At 34.7% G+C, this 15,670-nt stretch overlaps 3 protein-coding genes across 3 annotated transcripts; 2 read left to right on the forward strand and 1 right to left on the reverse strand.

The window, feature by feature from the left end:
- Window positions 1–2,648: 2,648 nt before the first annotated feature.
- LOC128186845 (E3 ubiquitin-protein ligase RNF185-like) lies at window positions 2,649–7,747 on the reverse strand. The gene is made up of 5 exons (XM_052856775.1): window positions 7,489–7,747; window positions 7,140–7,271; window positions 5,792–5,846; window positions 3,629–3,746; window positions 2,649–3,402 (listed from the first exon to the last, which is right to left on the reverse strand). The coding sequence occupies exons 1-5, from the start codon at window positions 7,632–7,634 to the stop codon at window positions 3,305–3,307; spliced, it is 549 nt and encodes a 182-aa protein (XP_052712735.1). The 5' UTR covers window positions 7,635–7,747; the 3' UTR covers window positions 2,649–3,304.
- Window positions 7,748–7,901: 154 nt separating this feature from the next.
- LOC128186844 (uncharacterized) lies at window positions 7,902–9,992 on the forward strand. The gene has a single exon (XM_052856774.1). It carries the CDS (start codon window positions 8,242–8,244, stop codon window positions 9,037–9,039), a length of 798 nt encoding a protein of 265 aa, XP_052712734.1. The 5' UTR covers window positions 7,902–8,241; the 3' UTR covers window positions 9,040–9,992.
- A 1,427-nt stretch (window positions 9,993–11,419) lies between these two features.
- LOC128186841 (uncharacterized) lies at window positions 11,420–14,810 on the forward strand. The gene is made up of 2 exons (XM_052856770.1): window positions 11,420–11,490; window positions 13,102–14,810. The coding sequence occupies exon 2, from the start codon at window positions 13,298–13,300 to the stop codon at window positions 14,192–14,194; it is 897 nt and encodes a 298-aa protein (XP_052712730.1). The 5' UTR covers window positions 11,420–11,490; window positions 13,102–13,297; the 3' UTR covers window positions 14,195–14,810.
- Window positions 14,811–15,670: the final 860 nt, after the last annotated feature.

Below are 15,670 nucleotides of genomic sequence, written 5' to 3' on the forward strand. Positions count from 1 at the left end.
ATTTGATTTTCATTCATCAAAGCATAGCATCATTTAGCCTTTTATATCCATAACATTGAATAGTATCGAAATATCATAGTATATCATTATATGCTTTTGTTTTAGTAAATTTAAATAAAATGCTTTATGTAGATATATGATATTACATGATATGGTATGCTGTGCTAGGTTTTGTTATGCTATGATGAATGAGAATCAAGTGATACGCTGTAAGTTTCCAATGTTATGTCATACGATTTTAATGCTATGTTATTTTGATTTCATAGCATAACATCGACATATATTATAAAGCATTTGAATCCTATAGCATTTCATATGATTCTCACTGATCATAGCATTGCTTACCATATCATTAAGCATTTCGTTTCAATTTAATATAGCATAGCATAGAAATCTTATAGAATTCCATAGGAATCTCATATCATTGCTTATGAATCTCGAAACATTACTCGAATCTCATAGCACAGCATAGCATGAGATTGTAATAGATATGCATAAAATGACAGTCAAATATCATATAGCATAGCAATGGAATCTCATTACAAAACATTGAAAATATCATAGAATACCAAAAAAAAGTATTAAAATGCAATGCTATGAGATTTCTTTGCAATGCTATGATATCTCTTTGCTATTATTAAATTGTTAAAACAAATTATTAATTTGTTATAACAAATTATCAATTTGTTATAACAAATTATTAATTTGTTATAACAAATTATCAATTTGTTATAACAAATTATTAATTTGTTATAACAAAATACTAATTTGTTATAACAAATTAATAATTTGTTTTAACAAATTAATAATCTGTTATAACAAATTGATAATCTGTTATAACAAATTGATAATCTGTTATAACAAATTGATAATCTGTTATAACAAATTAATAATTTGTTATAACAAATTACTAATCTGTTATAACAAATTGATAATCTGTTTTATCAAACTATTAATTTGTTATAACAAATTGATAATCTGTTATAACAAATTAATAATCTGTTATAACAAATTACTAATCTGTTATAACAAATTAATAATTTGTTATAACAAATTGATAATTTGTTATAACAAATTACTAATCTGTTATATCAAATTACTTATTTGTTATAACAAATTGATAATTTGATATAACAGATTACTAATTTTGTTATAACAAATTACTAATCTGTTATAACAAATTAATAATTTGATATAACAAATTGATAATCTGTTATAACAAATTACTAATCTGTTATAACAAATTAATAAATTGTTATAACAAATTAATAATCTGTTTTATCAAATTACTAATTTGTTATAACAAATTACTAATCTGTTATAACAAATTAATAAAAAATACTGCTGCGGCCCTAATACGCTTCCGTACTGTTGTAATGTCTATAGCATCCCTGTAATTCATAGTACCGGTACTATAAACTTTAAAAACTCTTGTGAAATGCTTTTACACTTTTTCCTCGAGCTTCACTTTATTGGTAGCTTGTATAAACACTCAGTGTTCCAAACTCACTTTGATTTTTACCGACCGTGCTGGCCAGACAGAATTAGTCACGACTCACTGCACGTGGCACCTGTTAAGTGACACCACTGGCTGTTATTGTTTTCTTTGGTGTTACAGAGTAAAATCAAGATGTTTTAAGCTTTCACTTATTTTTTTATAAGGCCTATGCATAACTAAATACGTAACTGATCATGATTTAAGTCAAAACCGGAAGTAATCGTAAAAAGTAAACTGGGCTATAACATGTCATGCTATGATCACGGTAGACAGTACTTGGATGGATTTTGATATATTCAAGCTACACAGCAGCTTTTTTAGTTCAAAATCAGAGAAAAACCCGCAGTGGATGTTGAAATTTGCATGTAAAGATTCAGAATTTGGGGGGGGGGGGGGGTATGGGGAAGAAAAATACGATTGCGGGAGAGATTTGTCTCCCGCGCGGGAGATAGGTTGGATGCGGGAGATCTTAGATTTTTAGGCCGTTTTGCGGGAGTCTCCCGCGCAATGCGGGAGGGTTAACAGGTATGTGTCACTGATAATAATTATAACCACTTGGTCTACTATATAGACTAAAAAAGTTTAAGATATTGTTCATAGGAACTCATACACTTTATATTTACTTTAATAAAAAGTTTATAAGCAAAGCATATTAAAACTTAAATGGTGGATGGTGATACCGGTATATATTTTTCAACTTTGTTGCCAAGACCATTTCAGTATGATCATGAATTAAGAATTCTTGAAGTGTTAAATTTCCTTAGATTAAGACTTAAAGACAATGAATTCATTTAAACAATTTAATTCTTTCTTTGGTGATTCATTCGGGATATGAAGGTAGCGATATTGCAGAAAAAATACATAACCCATGTTATGTAAATTTTTTCTGCAATGATCACTACCTTCATAACCCGAATGAATCATCAAAGAAAGCATTTTATTGTTTATATTATAATCTTTCTTTAAGCTAATTGAAAAATTGATTATGAAAAATAAGTAAAATTCACTAAATTACTGTTAATGTACCCAAGTACGTTAGCTATAAAAACAACCACATTGTCTCCTGTTAGTATTTGAGTCTGACATCGTCATGATTATTTCGTGTAGTCAAATTAAAATCACTGTTTACATAAAACCAACTCTGTATACATCTCATTCAATGAGTTTTATTTTCATAACAACAATTAACAAGTTAAGACTATTTTATCACAATAATCTTTGATTTTAACACATTAATGAATATTGGAACATATTGTATACCTGCACTGGCACGATACGACAGAACAGTTTCTTTTCCATTAATCATACAAACTTTGCAATTCTTTTGATAAAATTCGCCTACAGCATTTCAATAAATGTACTAACATATAATTATATGACATTGCTATATATGCGTATACATGTACAATGTTTCTCTAGTGTTGCACAATAATATCAATTTGAAAACAATATAAAATTTAATCTCACACAAACTTAAACAATCAACTGCATTCATCACACATACAAATATCTATCCTTTTCACAATTGGAATTTCTAAGCAGCTCAGAATATATACTAACATTTGGTAATGTGAAATTCTATGTCAAGCAAATTTAAATCAGTTTACTAATTATATGTATTCCCATTCATAAATCAAAATATACACTCCACACACAGTGATGTTAATTTAACACACTCTCTCTCTCTCTCTCTCTCACACACACACACACAGTGACACACACACACCCACATACACCACATTTTCTCTCTTCTGTTTAATCATTATGACAATAATAATAATCCTCTTAAGTTTTTTCATGTTTACATCAAGCTATTAAGAGCCAAAATATGAAGAGAACAGCCACCCAAAGGAAGACTTTTGACAGAAACTGTTCTTCATTATGATGTGCAGTGCCAGGTGGAGCTGAAAAAAACAACAACATAGATAAGTTCTCATTTCATATTCAGAGCTAAAGTTAATCAATATTTAAAATGTGTTACAACAAAGTTATCATAAATGGTGATTATTGTGATTATTGATTCTACAAGTACTGGAAATCAAAACTACACAATGTACCTGTATCATTTTATTTCAAATTGATGAAAGCTAACAGAAAACTCTTGACGAGTCAAATTAGTTCTAGGTATACCTGGACCTGGTCTTCCATCATTAAAGTTCAATGTGGAGGCAAAGATTCCGAATGGAAAGGCTCCTATTCCAAAAGACATTTGGAAGCCACCATCTCCAAAGGCAAAGCCTGGGAAACCCTGAGATATTTTATAAATAAATTTTCAAAATTTAATACCATTTATATGAGTTGCAAATGTTTATGCAGTAACTAATTTTCTCAATTGAAATAACATACTGTGGTTTCATCACTATTCACTGAATACCAATTTTCGTGGATTTCGTTATTAAGTTGATCCTTGAAATTAAGTATTCATTGAAATGCAATTTCTATTAACATTTTGTATTGATAGGGTCATTGGCCACGAATTTACGTATTCTTGAAACTGTGATTTTCACTTTATCCACGAAAATTGATACCCTTGAATATTAATGAAACCACAGTAACAATGTAATAAGTCGGAGAATATCGATTTTGGAAAATGTGCATCTTTGAACTTTGGTTGTCAAAGTCAGACTCTTTTAGTCAAAGTTCACAAAGAAAATTCAATGCCAAATTGTATTTATACCAGTACATGAATTTCAAGTCTGGATGACTACCGGTATTTATTATACCTCCTGTCAATTTGTCCCTATATTTACAATACTCATCTATTTCCGCATAGTTCATATAGGGTTTATATAGCTTAAGCATACTATACCAAAATAGAGCATGTCAAATGTTTTAATGAAAATCTTACAAGCGCCGACAGCGGGTTCCGTACTCTTGACCCTAAAATCTTTACCTCTTGAATCCCAACATTAGCCGTTGATGTGTAAAATGGTATTTATATAATATAAAATGTAGATACATAAGATTGACATCAAGCAACTAAAATTATTAATCTTTCCAAAAACACCTCAATACTGATGGTAATTTTAAAGTTAAATTTCTGATAAACTTTTGAACAAATTGATTAAAGATTTTTCAACAAAATTCTACATGAGAATCGCAAAAATGCTTTTTTAAATGTCGCTTAATAAAGAATGTACAAGAAAAAAATCAATCAGATTTTGTCTGCTAAACATTTCCAGTTTTCTCGGAAAGGTCAAACGTCCCTCATTTCTTGAAAAAAACATAAACCTTTGTTGATCTTTTTAATGTACAAGAACTTGTTGATTAAAAAATCAATTAAATCAATAGATTAATTTGAAAGAACAAATGCTTGCTCTTCCAGTTACTATTTTGAGGGACAAGACAACACTCAAATGTCATAGCTACTTATAGCAAAGCACGTCAGTACATGTATATACAACAGTCGGCATTAAAATAACAATAGTTTTGCGTTGTGCATGTACTATGTCTAAATAGTAGTCAGGGTTTGATACATAGTACACTCGCCTCCGGCTCCTGCACCATGTATCAAACCCTGACTTATTATTTAGGCATAGTTCATGCACATCACAGCACTATTATATAAATAATAATTATGGACTCAAAATTTGTGTGTTTCAATTTACATAAAGAAAACTGGTATAAGAATAGTTTATATTAAAATAAAACTTTTAAGGTATTTTTTCTGTATGACACTTACTTAACGACTTGCACAGAATTTGAATTTCAATACACATGTATTCTAATTATGCAACTTTTCTGGGCCTTCATATTACATACATGTAGCTGTCTGTGAGGGAAGAGGATTCACATTTGGTATAATCTAAATCATCTTTGCGTTTGAATGTATAGCTCAATATAATTAAAACAAGACATCTACAATACAAAATGCCTATTAATCAAATATTCCTGAGTCTGATTTTCATTAGATTGCATATAAATAAGTCAAAATAAAGCAGAAGAAATATATTTGTTATTAACATATATTAATTTTTACTGATTTTATTTCACGACCTACCAAAGATAAACTGGTTCGTGTTGACTAATTTTTGTGATCAAGAACTAGATGCTACAAAAATGTTAGACATCCACAGCATAAAAAATTCATGATGACAAGGGCCACGCAAATCTCACAAAAAATTTTCAAACACAAATAAAAGTTAGTTTACAGTAATTGACAAGACGAAACATTTTTTGTCATGCCTTAATCTTCATAACCCTTTTTTAAAAATCTATACATGTATATCTAATTCAAATAATCTGTGCACAGTTCACTACAAGCATGGGTTTATGTTAAGTTTACATGCTTACCCTGTTGTTTTCAGGCTCTGACCTCTGACCCTGAGGTCTGGGGGGTAATTTTTCCCTGAAAAAGTAACAAAATTCATTTAGCATATACCGGTAACCCATTTACATAATGATCTAATCACAATGACTAATTGATATAATCATGCATGCATCAATCGGGTTTTAATAGATTTCCACCTTGTTTTTTTAAGTGTGGGAATGGGGGAGAGTTGCAATCTTAAGGCAGGCAAGACACATAAATATTACGAGTATAACCAAGACAAGTGGCCAACATTTGGGCTGAACTTCCAGGCATGAATATGAAGGACTGTCAAGAGATTTGGTGACGGTGCCATTTTAAATATCAAGCACAGTCAAATCTCAACCAAGATTAAATGAATCCTTGAGACATAATTTATAGCCCTCTATCAACCAGGGCCAGACAAATAGCATTGCCCGACGCCCGGGGCGAGTATTTTTACTGGTCGGACAACTAATATGTTAAGTAGTAGTAGTCCTCGGACAAGTACTTATTTCTTAGCCATTAAATCATTTGTATTTCCAATACAATTAAAAAGTTGACGAAAGTTTTCAGAGTATTGTGAAACGAAAGTAAACTCACAAACATGAAACTCATAAAATAAAGAGAGGTTCCGATAATAAAGTAAATTATTTATATCCCCCTCTAAGGTCGTAATGAGTGTTGTTCTTGTCGTTTAAACGCTTCTATGGGATGTTTATCTGAGTAGCGATGCAAGCTTTAAATTAACATAGAGCAATAGAAAATGGAGAAATTCGTCACTGTAATCAGTAGGTCAACTTCAAATATGTCCATAGTAGCCTCCGTAGTATAAAAACAAACGGCAGACACAGATCTATGACAACAACATTCCATCCAAACATGCTAAAACAATCAAACAAAACGTCAGAAGGGCTACATTAAAGCACAGGATGATAACTGCCTGATCAAGTGTCAGATTTTGATGACTTAATCTATGAGTCTGTTAAAAAATAATAAATGAACTTGATAACAATGATTTGGTGTTTATTTATTGTTTAAGTTGAATGTAGGGCGAGCAATTTTTTTGGTAGGGCAGGTAATTTAGTGATTGTGACCTGTCCGAGGGCAAGTACTCTAAAATTCTATTTGTCTACCCCTGTATCAACTATAAAAATGACAAAGATATTGTAGTTTGTCCCAAGTAAACGTTTATAACAGATTTTCTGATTTTACACTTAAAAACACATTCAGTCAAAGAAGTTAATTAAGTTAAAATAATTAAACAAAATGTGATTCAAGGATACCTCAGAGTATAGTCGTACATTTCAAACATAACTGCCTTTCTCCTAAAGAAAATTTACAATGATTTACCTTGGGTCTGTTTGCTCTGATGCCCCTCTTCCATAAATTGGAATTACTTTGTCTTTACTGATACCTGCTTTGCACACAGGACATGTTTGACGATTTGGTCTTGTCTCGAGCCATTGATGCAGGCAAGGCCAGCTACAAAATTGAAACAGATATAAGACACACTAGGTAGTACATGCGTTCAGAGGTGACAAGCATTATTCTAATACATCTAATCAAGTCGTACTTATTTATGTCTCTGTAACAGTTTCATCACAATAATTTTATTCTTTTTTCTTGCAAAACTTCTATATCAATCTATTATGAATAGAGATGATTGGTATAATTGGGACACATGACTCATATTCATTACCAAAAAAGATGACCACACATGCTAACAACGGCATCTTTTGCTGTATCAAGACAAATATTGCATTCGAAAAAAGCCCTGCCGTCCTCCTCGGGTCCACCCGTCGCTCCCCCCGGGCCGTTGTCCTGCGATGACTCTGATGCGGCCATCTGTTGCTATACGAGGTTAAAATAACTGGAAACTGAATTCCGAGTACAAATCTACTTGTTAATTGACATAACGCACTTTTCACAAAATCTGTCAGAATATTCCGGAAGTACACGCAGTTTATTTCAATCATGCGCAATGCGAATACGAATATAAACGACAAAATATTCTATGAGCAGTTTTTATTTCCGAATACATAAGAGTTCAGAATGATAAATGGTCTATATATTTTGTAGGTGAAACTAAGCCCAATTTAATTCTGGTTGATAAACAGAAAAAATAAAGACTGGCCACCCATAGCATTTTCAACCGTCCCTATTCATGACGTCATAGTGCATTCCCAGAATTCTATTAAGAATTATTCTATTATGACGTCAATGTATTGTGGTATATCCATAGTTTGATAAAAGTTGTGAAACTTCGCCAAATATCAATTTTCATAGTAAATCGTATTAACAGCCTTGTAAGCTTGGACATTGAAAACGATTTACAGGTAAATTATTCAAAACTGTATAGCCTTCATTAATAATTGTATCTTTTTGACAACCATGCATTGTCTTTTTAGAAAAAACTTCATATTTGTAATTTTATTTCAGAGAGAAGTAAAAAATGGATTTTTCGAACAGGAAAGACTTCTTGGTAGGAAGACTTCCCTTTAATGATGACAGAGATAGCTTGGACAGCTGTTCCCTGGACAGCTATATGGACAGCGACGCCTCTTCTCTTGGTCACTCACCTTCGTTCCATGAGAGCGGCCGCTTGATTCCAGAGAGTGCCTACACAGAGTTGACAGACTCCACCCTAACCTTAACACCACAAAGTGCTAGGTGGCGACCCCCCACTGGCTTCTCGCCAACCAGTCCACCACCGATGTACTATCACCCCGGTCAGTATCATGGTAAACACTGCCGAAATGTGATGGGAGTCAAGGGACAGAAAGGGACCAAACCTCATGGGATCCCTGGTAGAGGATACCAACAGACATGCTATGGCAGACAGTACGTAGGGCACGTGGACAGATATGGTCACGAGTACAAGAGCACCAAACTCCCTGCTATCCATACAAAACTTGCTTCTGTGTATGGCATCCCTCAGACAGTCGAGACTAGAAGATGTGCAACGGTGGTCCACAAAAACACCGGACAGCGAAAAACTGGCCCAAAGCAAGAGTCCATCGGAGTGACCCTACCTCCCATACACACGGGGCATGCTCAAAGTCAATGCAGGAAAAAAGAGAACAAAGCCACCAAGATAACGGCCTCAGTTCAGGCCAAGGCGACCTCAGGGACCATCCGATCAGACCTGGATGTCTTACAAACCCGTGCTATGGCCCCACCCTTCAACACGTATGTAGACGAGGCAGCATCAGCCCGATATGTCCGTCATTATTACGGCGAGCACCGCTGAATACAAAGGCAATAATTTAACAACTGAACGAAATACATGATACCCGGTATATGGAACCTGTAAAGAAACATTTTTGGTTAGTTTTGAGACTTCGTTGCGCGAGTTTTGGCATGCAGATATGGTCTGTGTGGTAGAAATAGTGTTCTTGATTTCTATTTTATGTTAGCAGTTGAAATCTGTTTACATGTGTATATCTTCAACAACCCCCATCCCCTATTTATCACCGTATCTGACGACAATGTATGGTTTTTCAATGTTTTATTCATCGCTATAACTTAACATGTACTCCTATGTAAGAGGACTAGCTCCAGTAACCATTGTTAATGCTTCGGTATAACAGGTCTCGGGGACACAAAGCTAACACTCCAATAGAAAAGGACTGAGTACACATTGTTAACACTCCGGTGTAACAGGACTCTAGTAACCATATGTTAGTACTCCGGTACCCAAATTAAAGCTAATACCCCGGCAACATGACTCCAGTACCCAAAGCTAATACTCCGGTATAAAAGGACAGTAAACAATACCTATAGCTAGTTCTCCGGTACCCAGATTTAGCTAATACCCCGGTAACATGACTCCGGTACCCATAGCTAAAACTCCGGTATAAAAGGATCCTGGACAGTATCCCGGCATAGCGAATACTAGTACTCGAGATCCGGTATAACAGGGTTCCAGTACGCAGAGCTGGTACTTTATTACAAATGAACTTCGGTGTTTAACAGGAGTCTGATATTCATTATAATGTTAATATTCCTTTGTAACAGGAATCCGGTACCCATGCATAGATAGTTCTCTGGTGAAGAATGATTCGTGATTATATTTTCTCAAAGTTGAAATTTGCTTTGCGTGTAATTAGCTATTATATATTACAGAAAGTCGTATAAAGTCAATAATATGTCATTTATGCTTCTTTTTTTTTTATTTCAATATGTATTTATATGAATTTCACATTGTCTTTTATCACGATGAATGATTGTAATAAACAGCTTTTATTGAATACATTGTTTCTTGTCTTTGCTTACATCATAAAATGCGGAATTGAAAATTGATTTAATAAAGAACGGCTTATTCCAGAGTAACGATGGATAATTGACATTATACCGGTATATACACATGTATTGCATTATAAAGAGATGATTTAACCGTTATAACGAGATAACTAATGAACTCGTTAAAATGAGATATCTAATTTGCTATAAAGTGATACTTATACTGACTCATTTTCTCTACACTGTAAATTCAGTTAAGAGAATAAAGTTCATTGACTTGTTATAACGAAATACAGTACTAGTAATTAAGAGATTTCGAAGTTTCGATGGCAAAGGAGCGATAGTAGTATCGCTCTTTCGCCTTTGCAACTTCGCACTTTCGTCGTCGCATCGTCGCGCTTCGCGATTTCTTTTCTTCCCCTTTGCACCTTCACACTTTCTCCTTCGCAACCTCGCATTCTCGCATCTTCGCCCAAAACGCGAAAGCGCGAAGGTTGAAGTGGTCCCATTGGAACACCATAACAATGTTTACACATGCACTTTCAACTACTGTCACTTACCAGATGTCTGTTAACCTGATATCAATACCGTGGTTCAAACACAGTAACATTGCCGCTAGGCAGGGGCTACCCCCCCCCCCCCCCCTTTTTTTAAGCAAACATATTTTTTTTTAATTTACATATAAAAAAGTAAATTAACATGTATATTCCCCCAACCCCCTCAACTTTTGTGGGAGCATGTAAAAATGGAATTAAATGGGAGGATATTAACAGTGAAATTAATGTTATATATGTCCCCCCCCCCCACCTCCACCCACGGATCAGGACTGTCATGATTTTGATTTTTTTTTTCACGCTTGTCGAGATTTTTAGATGTGTTACTTTGCCCCCCCCCCCTTTAAGAAACGATGCTCTGTGCCTGTATAACTGACCTCATCTTCGCTAGCCAAGGTTTTCTGATCCGCACCGCTTCTGTGAAAAGTTCTGTGAACTGACCTCGTGGTAAGTGAATAATTTTGATCGAACTCGTGGAAATCGTGAGTATTCTTGCATTGATCGTGAATTTTCCATTGCTAGATTGCTTTTTTTTGCCCCCCCCCCCCAAAAAAAAATCAGATTTCTGTTCAATGAAATGACACAGCTTCAGAATGCAAGAGAATTTAAAAAAATAAATGCATAAATTGTTGTTGACTTTGGATTTACTCTCGGGAATACCATATAAACTACGGAAGCTTGTACCAGCAATGACTTGAATACTTATCGTAAACAATCATTAAAAATGATATAAAACTTTATTTACTTAGAAAAAACTTCATTCCAATCAAAATTCTATGTACGATTTACATGTGTACAGAATAACCAATTTATTATCCATAGAGGCTACCGTAAGAAATTTGCTGTTGTTGGATGTTTATGTTACTCACTTACTGGATTCTGTTTGAGGCATACACATAGTGATAGTAATTAAGTGGGTCCTTGTTGTTTTTAAAATGTAAAAATATTCTTGCGATTATTGTTCGGTTTAAGGAAAACAAGACGTGAATGGAAGAACGTGTCAAAATCACGTTTATTATCATAAATAGCGTAATCATTATTGTACCCAACCTTGTCAATGATACCCAAGATATCTTCATTGATAATTAAACCGGCTGTTTATCCCGGACCGGACGAGACTTAAAATAAAAAGACTAAATGGTGTACATAAAAATTATTGTCAAAATACTAATGGTTTTTAGCTCACCTGAACTGAAAGCTCAAGTGAGCATTTCTGATCACTCTTTGTCCAGTGTCCATCTGTCTGTCTGTCTGTAAACTTTTTCCTTTTCGATTTCTTCTCCAGAACCACTTGGCCAATTTCAATCAAACTTGGCACAAAGCATCATTAGGTAAAGGGAGTTTAGGTTTGTTAAAATGAAGGCCATATGCTCTCTTTTAAGGGGAGATAATTAGGATTTATTGAAAATTTGTTGATATTTTTCAAAAATCTTCTTCTCCAAAACCATTAGGCCAGAAAAGCTTAATCTTGTGTGAGAGCATCCTCAGATAGTGTAGATTCAAGTTTGTTCAAATCATGGTCCCCTGCGGGTAAGGTAGGGCCACAATGGGGGGGGGGTCAAAGTTTTACATAGAATATATAGAGTAAATCTTTAAAAATCTGCAGAAACCAATTAGCCAGGAAAGCTGTAACTTGTGTGGAAGTATCCTCATGGTGTGTAGATTCAAGTTTGTTCAAAAGATGACCCCCAGGGGTAGAGTGGGGGCCACAATGGGGGGGGGGGGGGGGGGTGGTGGAACTTTTACATAGGAATATATAGTATAAATCTTTTAAATCTTCTTCTCGAAAATCAATTGGCCAGAAAAGATGAACCTTGTGTGGAAGTATCCTCAAGTAGGGTAGATTGAAATCATGATCGCCGGGGGGTAGGATGGGGTCACAACATAGGGGGAGGGGGCAAAAATTTATATATGTATATAAATAGAAAAAATTCTAAAATATCTTTTATTTAAAACCACTTGCCTTGAAAAGCTGTATCTTTACTGTAAGCATCCTCAAATAATGTAGATTTAAATACTTTCAAATCAAAATATTGAGGAGTAGGGTAGATTCACTTTGGGGATTCAATTTTACAAAGGAAAATATTTCAATTATTCACAAAAAATGAAATTGTTATGATATATGGATTTACTCACATGCAAGCATTTTGACGTATTGCTGATTCTTTCAAATTGTTTAGATTTTGGCCCCTGGACAATTCTTGGGCCTCACAAGGGGTTCAGAGTTTGATGTACGTTTATATCCCATATATAAACAATTGTTTAGGATCTTTATGAGAACTGCAATGCTCTACATGTGATATGACTATGAAATCATCCTGTTAGAAAAGGGACTTGATTATATAAATATAAGAATGTCTAGGGTGAAATAAATGCACTTTAAGTTATACAGGATCTTCATGTATTATACAACATTGTCCAGATACTTTGTATTATGACTACGTTAAGGCGATTGTATCATACCTATTGTTGCTCAGGTGAGCGATGTGGCCCATGGGCCTCTTGTTACTTTTCAGAACATGAGTAAAAGTATCTGACCATTGATGAGCGTTGGGCCCAGGATGTGTTACGGTGTCATTTCTGTGAGACCCCCAGCCCCCCCTATGTAGCTTTGACATTTGTCATACATCTGTGTAAACCCTGTGAGGGGGAAGAACTCTCTGATCAATCCAGTTAGCGTTATCTATCAAAACAGAAGAACATTGCCACACAATGAATTCTCCCAGTGCTGAGTCTTCTCCCCCGGACAGACCACTCATCGATATACCACATATCATCACACAGATAAACACCGAGTGTGGAGGATTACGCAGTGTGTCCTGTCTGAGTGATGAGGAGATGTGGACGTGTGGTGATGACAAAATCCTGAGACTCTATAACCTGCAGGGGGAACTAATGAAGTCAATCCAAACCAAGTCAGGGAATGGTCCACAGGACATAGCAGTGACATGGAGTGGGGATCTAGTTTATACTGATTACAGTGGAACTGTGAACATTGTGAAGAATACACAGATACAGACAGTGATCAGACTACAGGGGTGGAAACCTCGCAGTGTCTGTAGTACCTCCTCTGGTGACCTTCTGATTGTTGTAAACAGTGATTGTTATAAACAAACAAAAGTTATGTGTTACTCTGGCTCCACAGAGAAACAAAGTATCCAGTACGATGACAAAGGACAACCTCTCTATTCATCTGGTGGCACTAAATACATCAGTGAGAACAGGAACCTAGATATCTGTGTGGCAGACTATGAGGCCAGTGCAATAGTGGTGGTCAATCAGGCCGGAAAACTCCGGTTTACCTACACTGGTCCTCCTTCTACTACCAAAGGATCATTTGGTCCATGCGGCATCACAACAGACAGCCAGGGTCTGATCCTGACTGTAGACTTTGACAACGACCGTAGCCACATCCTGGATCAGGACGGACAGTTCCTCCGCTACATTGACAACTGTCATTTTGACCATCCATGGGGTTTATATGTGGACACCAGAGACAACCTCTTTGTGGCTGAGGTAGGAACAGGCATAGTGAAGAAAATACAATATGTCTGGAACATAACACAGCAGTGTAACATTGTTTTTATGTATTACATGTTGATTAACTGACTGTGGGTATATATAAAACATGTATTTGCATAAAGATAATTAACTACCGTATATTGTATAATAGATTCTTGCATATAAAATATATGTTCATGTTAACAATATCATTGTTTTGTTTTTCATGTTTATACATGTACATCATGGAAAGAAACTACTGGTATTTGTTTTAGTGTGTTGATTGTATTGTCAACAAATTGACTGTATATGCATTTAATGTCAAAACAAACTATGTGCATTATATGAATACAATCAGAAAAACATTGTTTGGTATATGTCCAAAAAATCAAAACATTTTATTGTTGAAAAAATGACACTAAAGTTTGAATTGAAAAAAAGACTTTTTTTTTAGCTCTCTTAGGAGTTAGGAGTTAATTTTGAATCGTTTTCTTAAAGATAAAAATATAATTCTGCATACATTTTCTTTTCTCAAAGCTGAAAAAACGAAGGTACAACATTTCTTGAACATTTGAATGGTGTTCTTTGACTTTGTTCGATTATGATTTCTTTCCACGAAGAAAGAGTAACTTTTGTTTCATGCACACCAGTACCGGTAATAAACCCTGCAGTTGTGCATTGTATACCTTAAATAGTGTCTTATTATGTCTAATAAATAATTTGTAAACAACTTTTTGAATTGGCATACCTGTTAACCCTCCCGCATTGCGCGGGAGACTCCCGCAAAACGGCCTAAAAATCTATGATCTCCCGCATCCAACCTATCTCCCGCGCGGGAGACAAATTTCTCCCGCAATCGTATTTGTCTTCCCCATACCCCCCCCCCCCATTATGTATCTTTACATGCAAATTTAAACAACCACTGCGGGTTTTTCTCTGATTTTGAGCTCAAAAAGCTGCTGTGTAGCTTGAATATATCAAAATCCATCCAAGTACTGTCTACCGTGATCATAGTATGACATGTTATAGCCCAGTTTACTTTTTACGATTACTTCCGGTTTTGACTTAAATCAGTTACGTATTTAGTTATGCATAGGCCTTATAAAAAAAAATAAGTGAAAGCTTTAAACATCTTGATTTTACTCTGTAACACCAAAGAAAACAAAAACAGCCAGTGGTGTCACTTAACAGGTGCACAGGTAAAGCACCCATGCCACGTGCAGTGAGTCGTGACTAATTCTGTCTGGCCAGCACGGTCGGTAAAAATCAAAGTGAGTTTGGAACACTGAGTGTTTATACAAGCTACCGATGAAGTAAAGCTCGAGGAAAAAGTGTAAAAGCATTTCACAATAGTTTTTAAAGTTTATAGTACCGTACTATGAATTACTGGGATGCTATAGACATTACAACAGAGATCATTTTTAAATGATACTGGAGAAATACATGTTGTTTTGTGAATGAAAAATCTATCCGATATATAAGGCAAAAAATAATTTTAATGAATATTATTTTCTGGTATTTTCTTAACTGGGTTTCACTGCAAATTCAAAATAGGCAAAATAAAATTTTCTGTCTTTACCCTAG

The sequence above is a fragment of the Crassostrea angulata genome, chromosome 6, assembly GCF_025612915.1.
Source record: "Crassostrea angulata isolate pt1a10 chromosome 6, ASM2561291v2, whole genome shotgun sequence".
Classification (NCBI taxonomy): Eukaryota; Metazoa; Mollusca; class Bivalvia; order Ostreida; family Ostreidae; genus Magallana; species Magallana angulata.

Coding starts and splice junctions, on each gene's coding strand:
- LOC128186845 (XM_052856775.1), bottom strand. CDS start 7,634: ATGGCCGCATCAGAGTCATCGCAGGACAACGGCCCGGGGGGAGCGACG. Junction 7,272..7,488: donor ATGTGTGGTCATCTTTTTTG/GTAATGAATATG, acceptor TCAATTTTGTAG/CTGGCCTTGCCTGCATCAAT. Junction 3,403..3,628: donor TGATGGAAGACCAGGTCCAG/GTATACCTAGAA, acceptor TGTTTTTTTCAG/CTCCACCTGGCACTGCACAT.
- LOC128186844 (XM_052856774.1), top strand. CDS start 8,242: ATGGATTTTTCGAACAGGAAAGACTTCTTGGTAGGAAGACTTCCCTTT.
- LOC128186841 (XM_052856770.1), top strand. CDS start 13,298: ATGAATTCTCCCAGTGCTGAGTCTTCTCCCCCGGACAGACCACTCATC.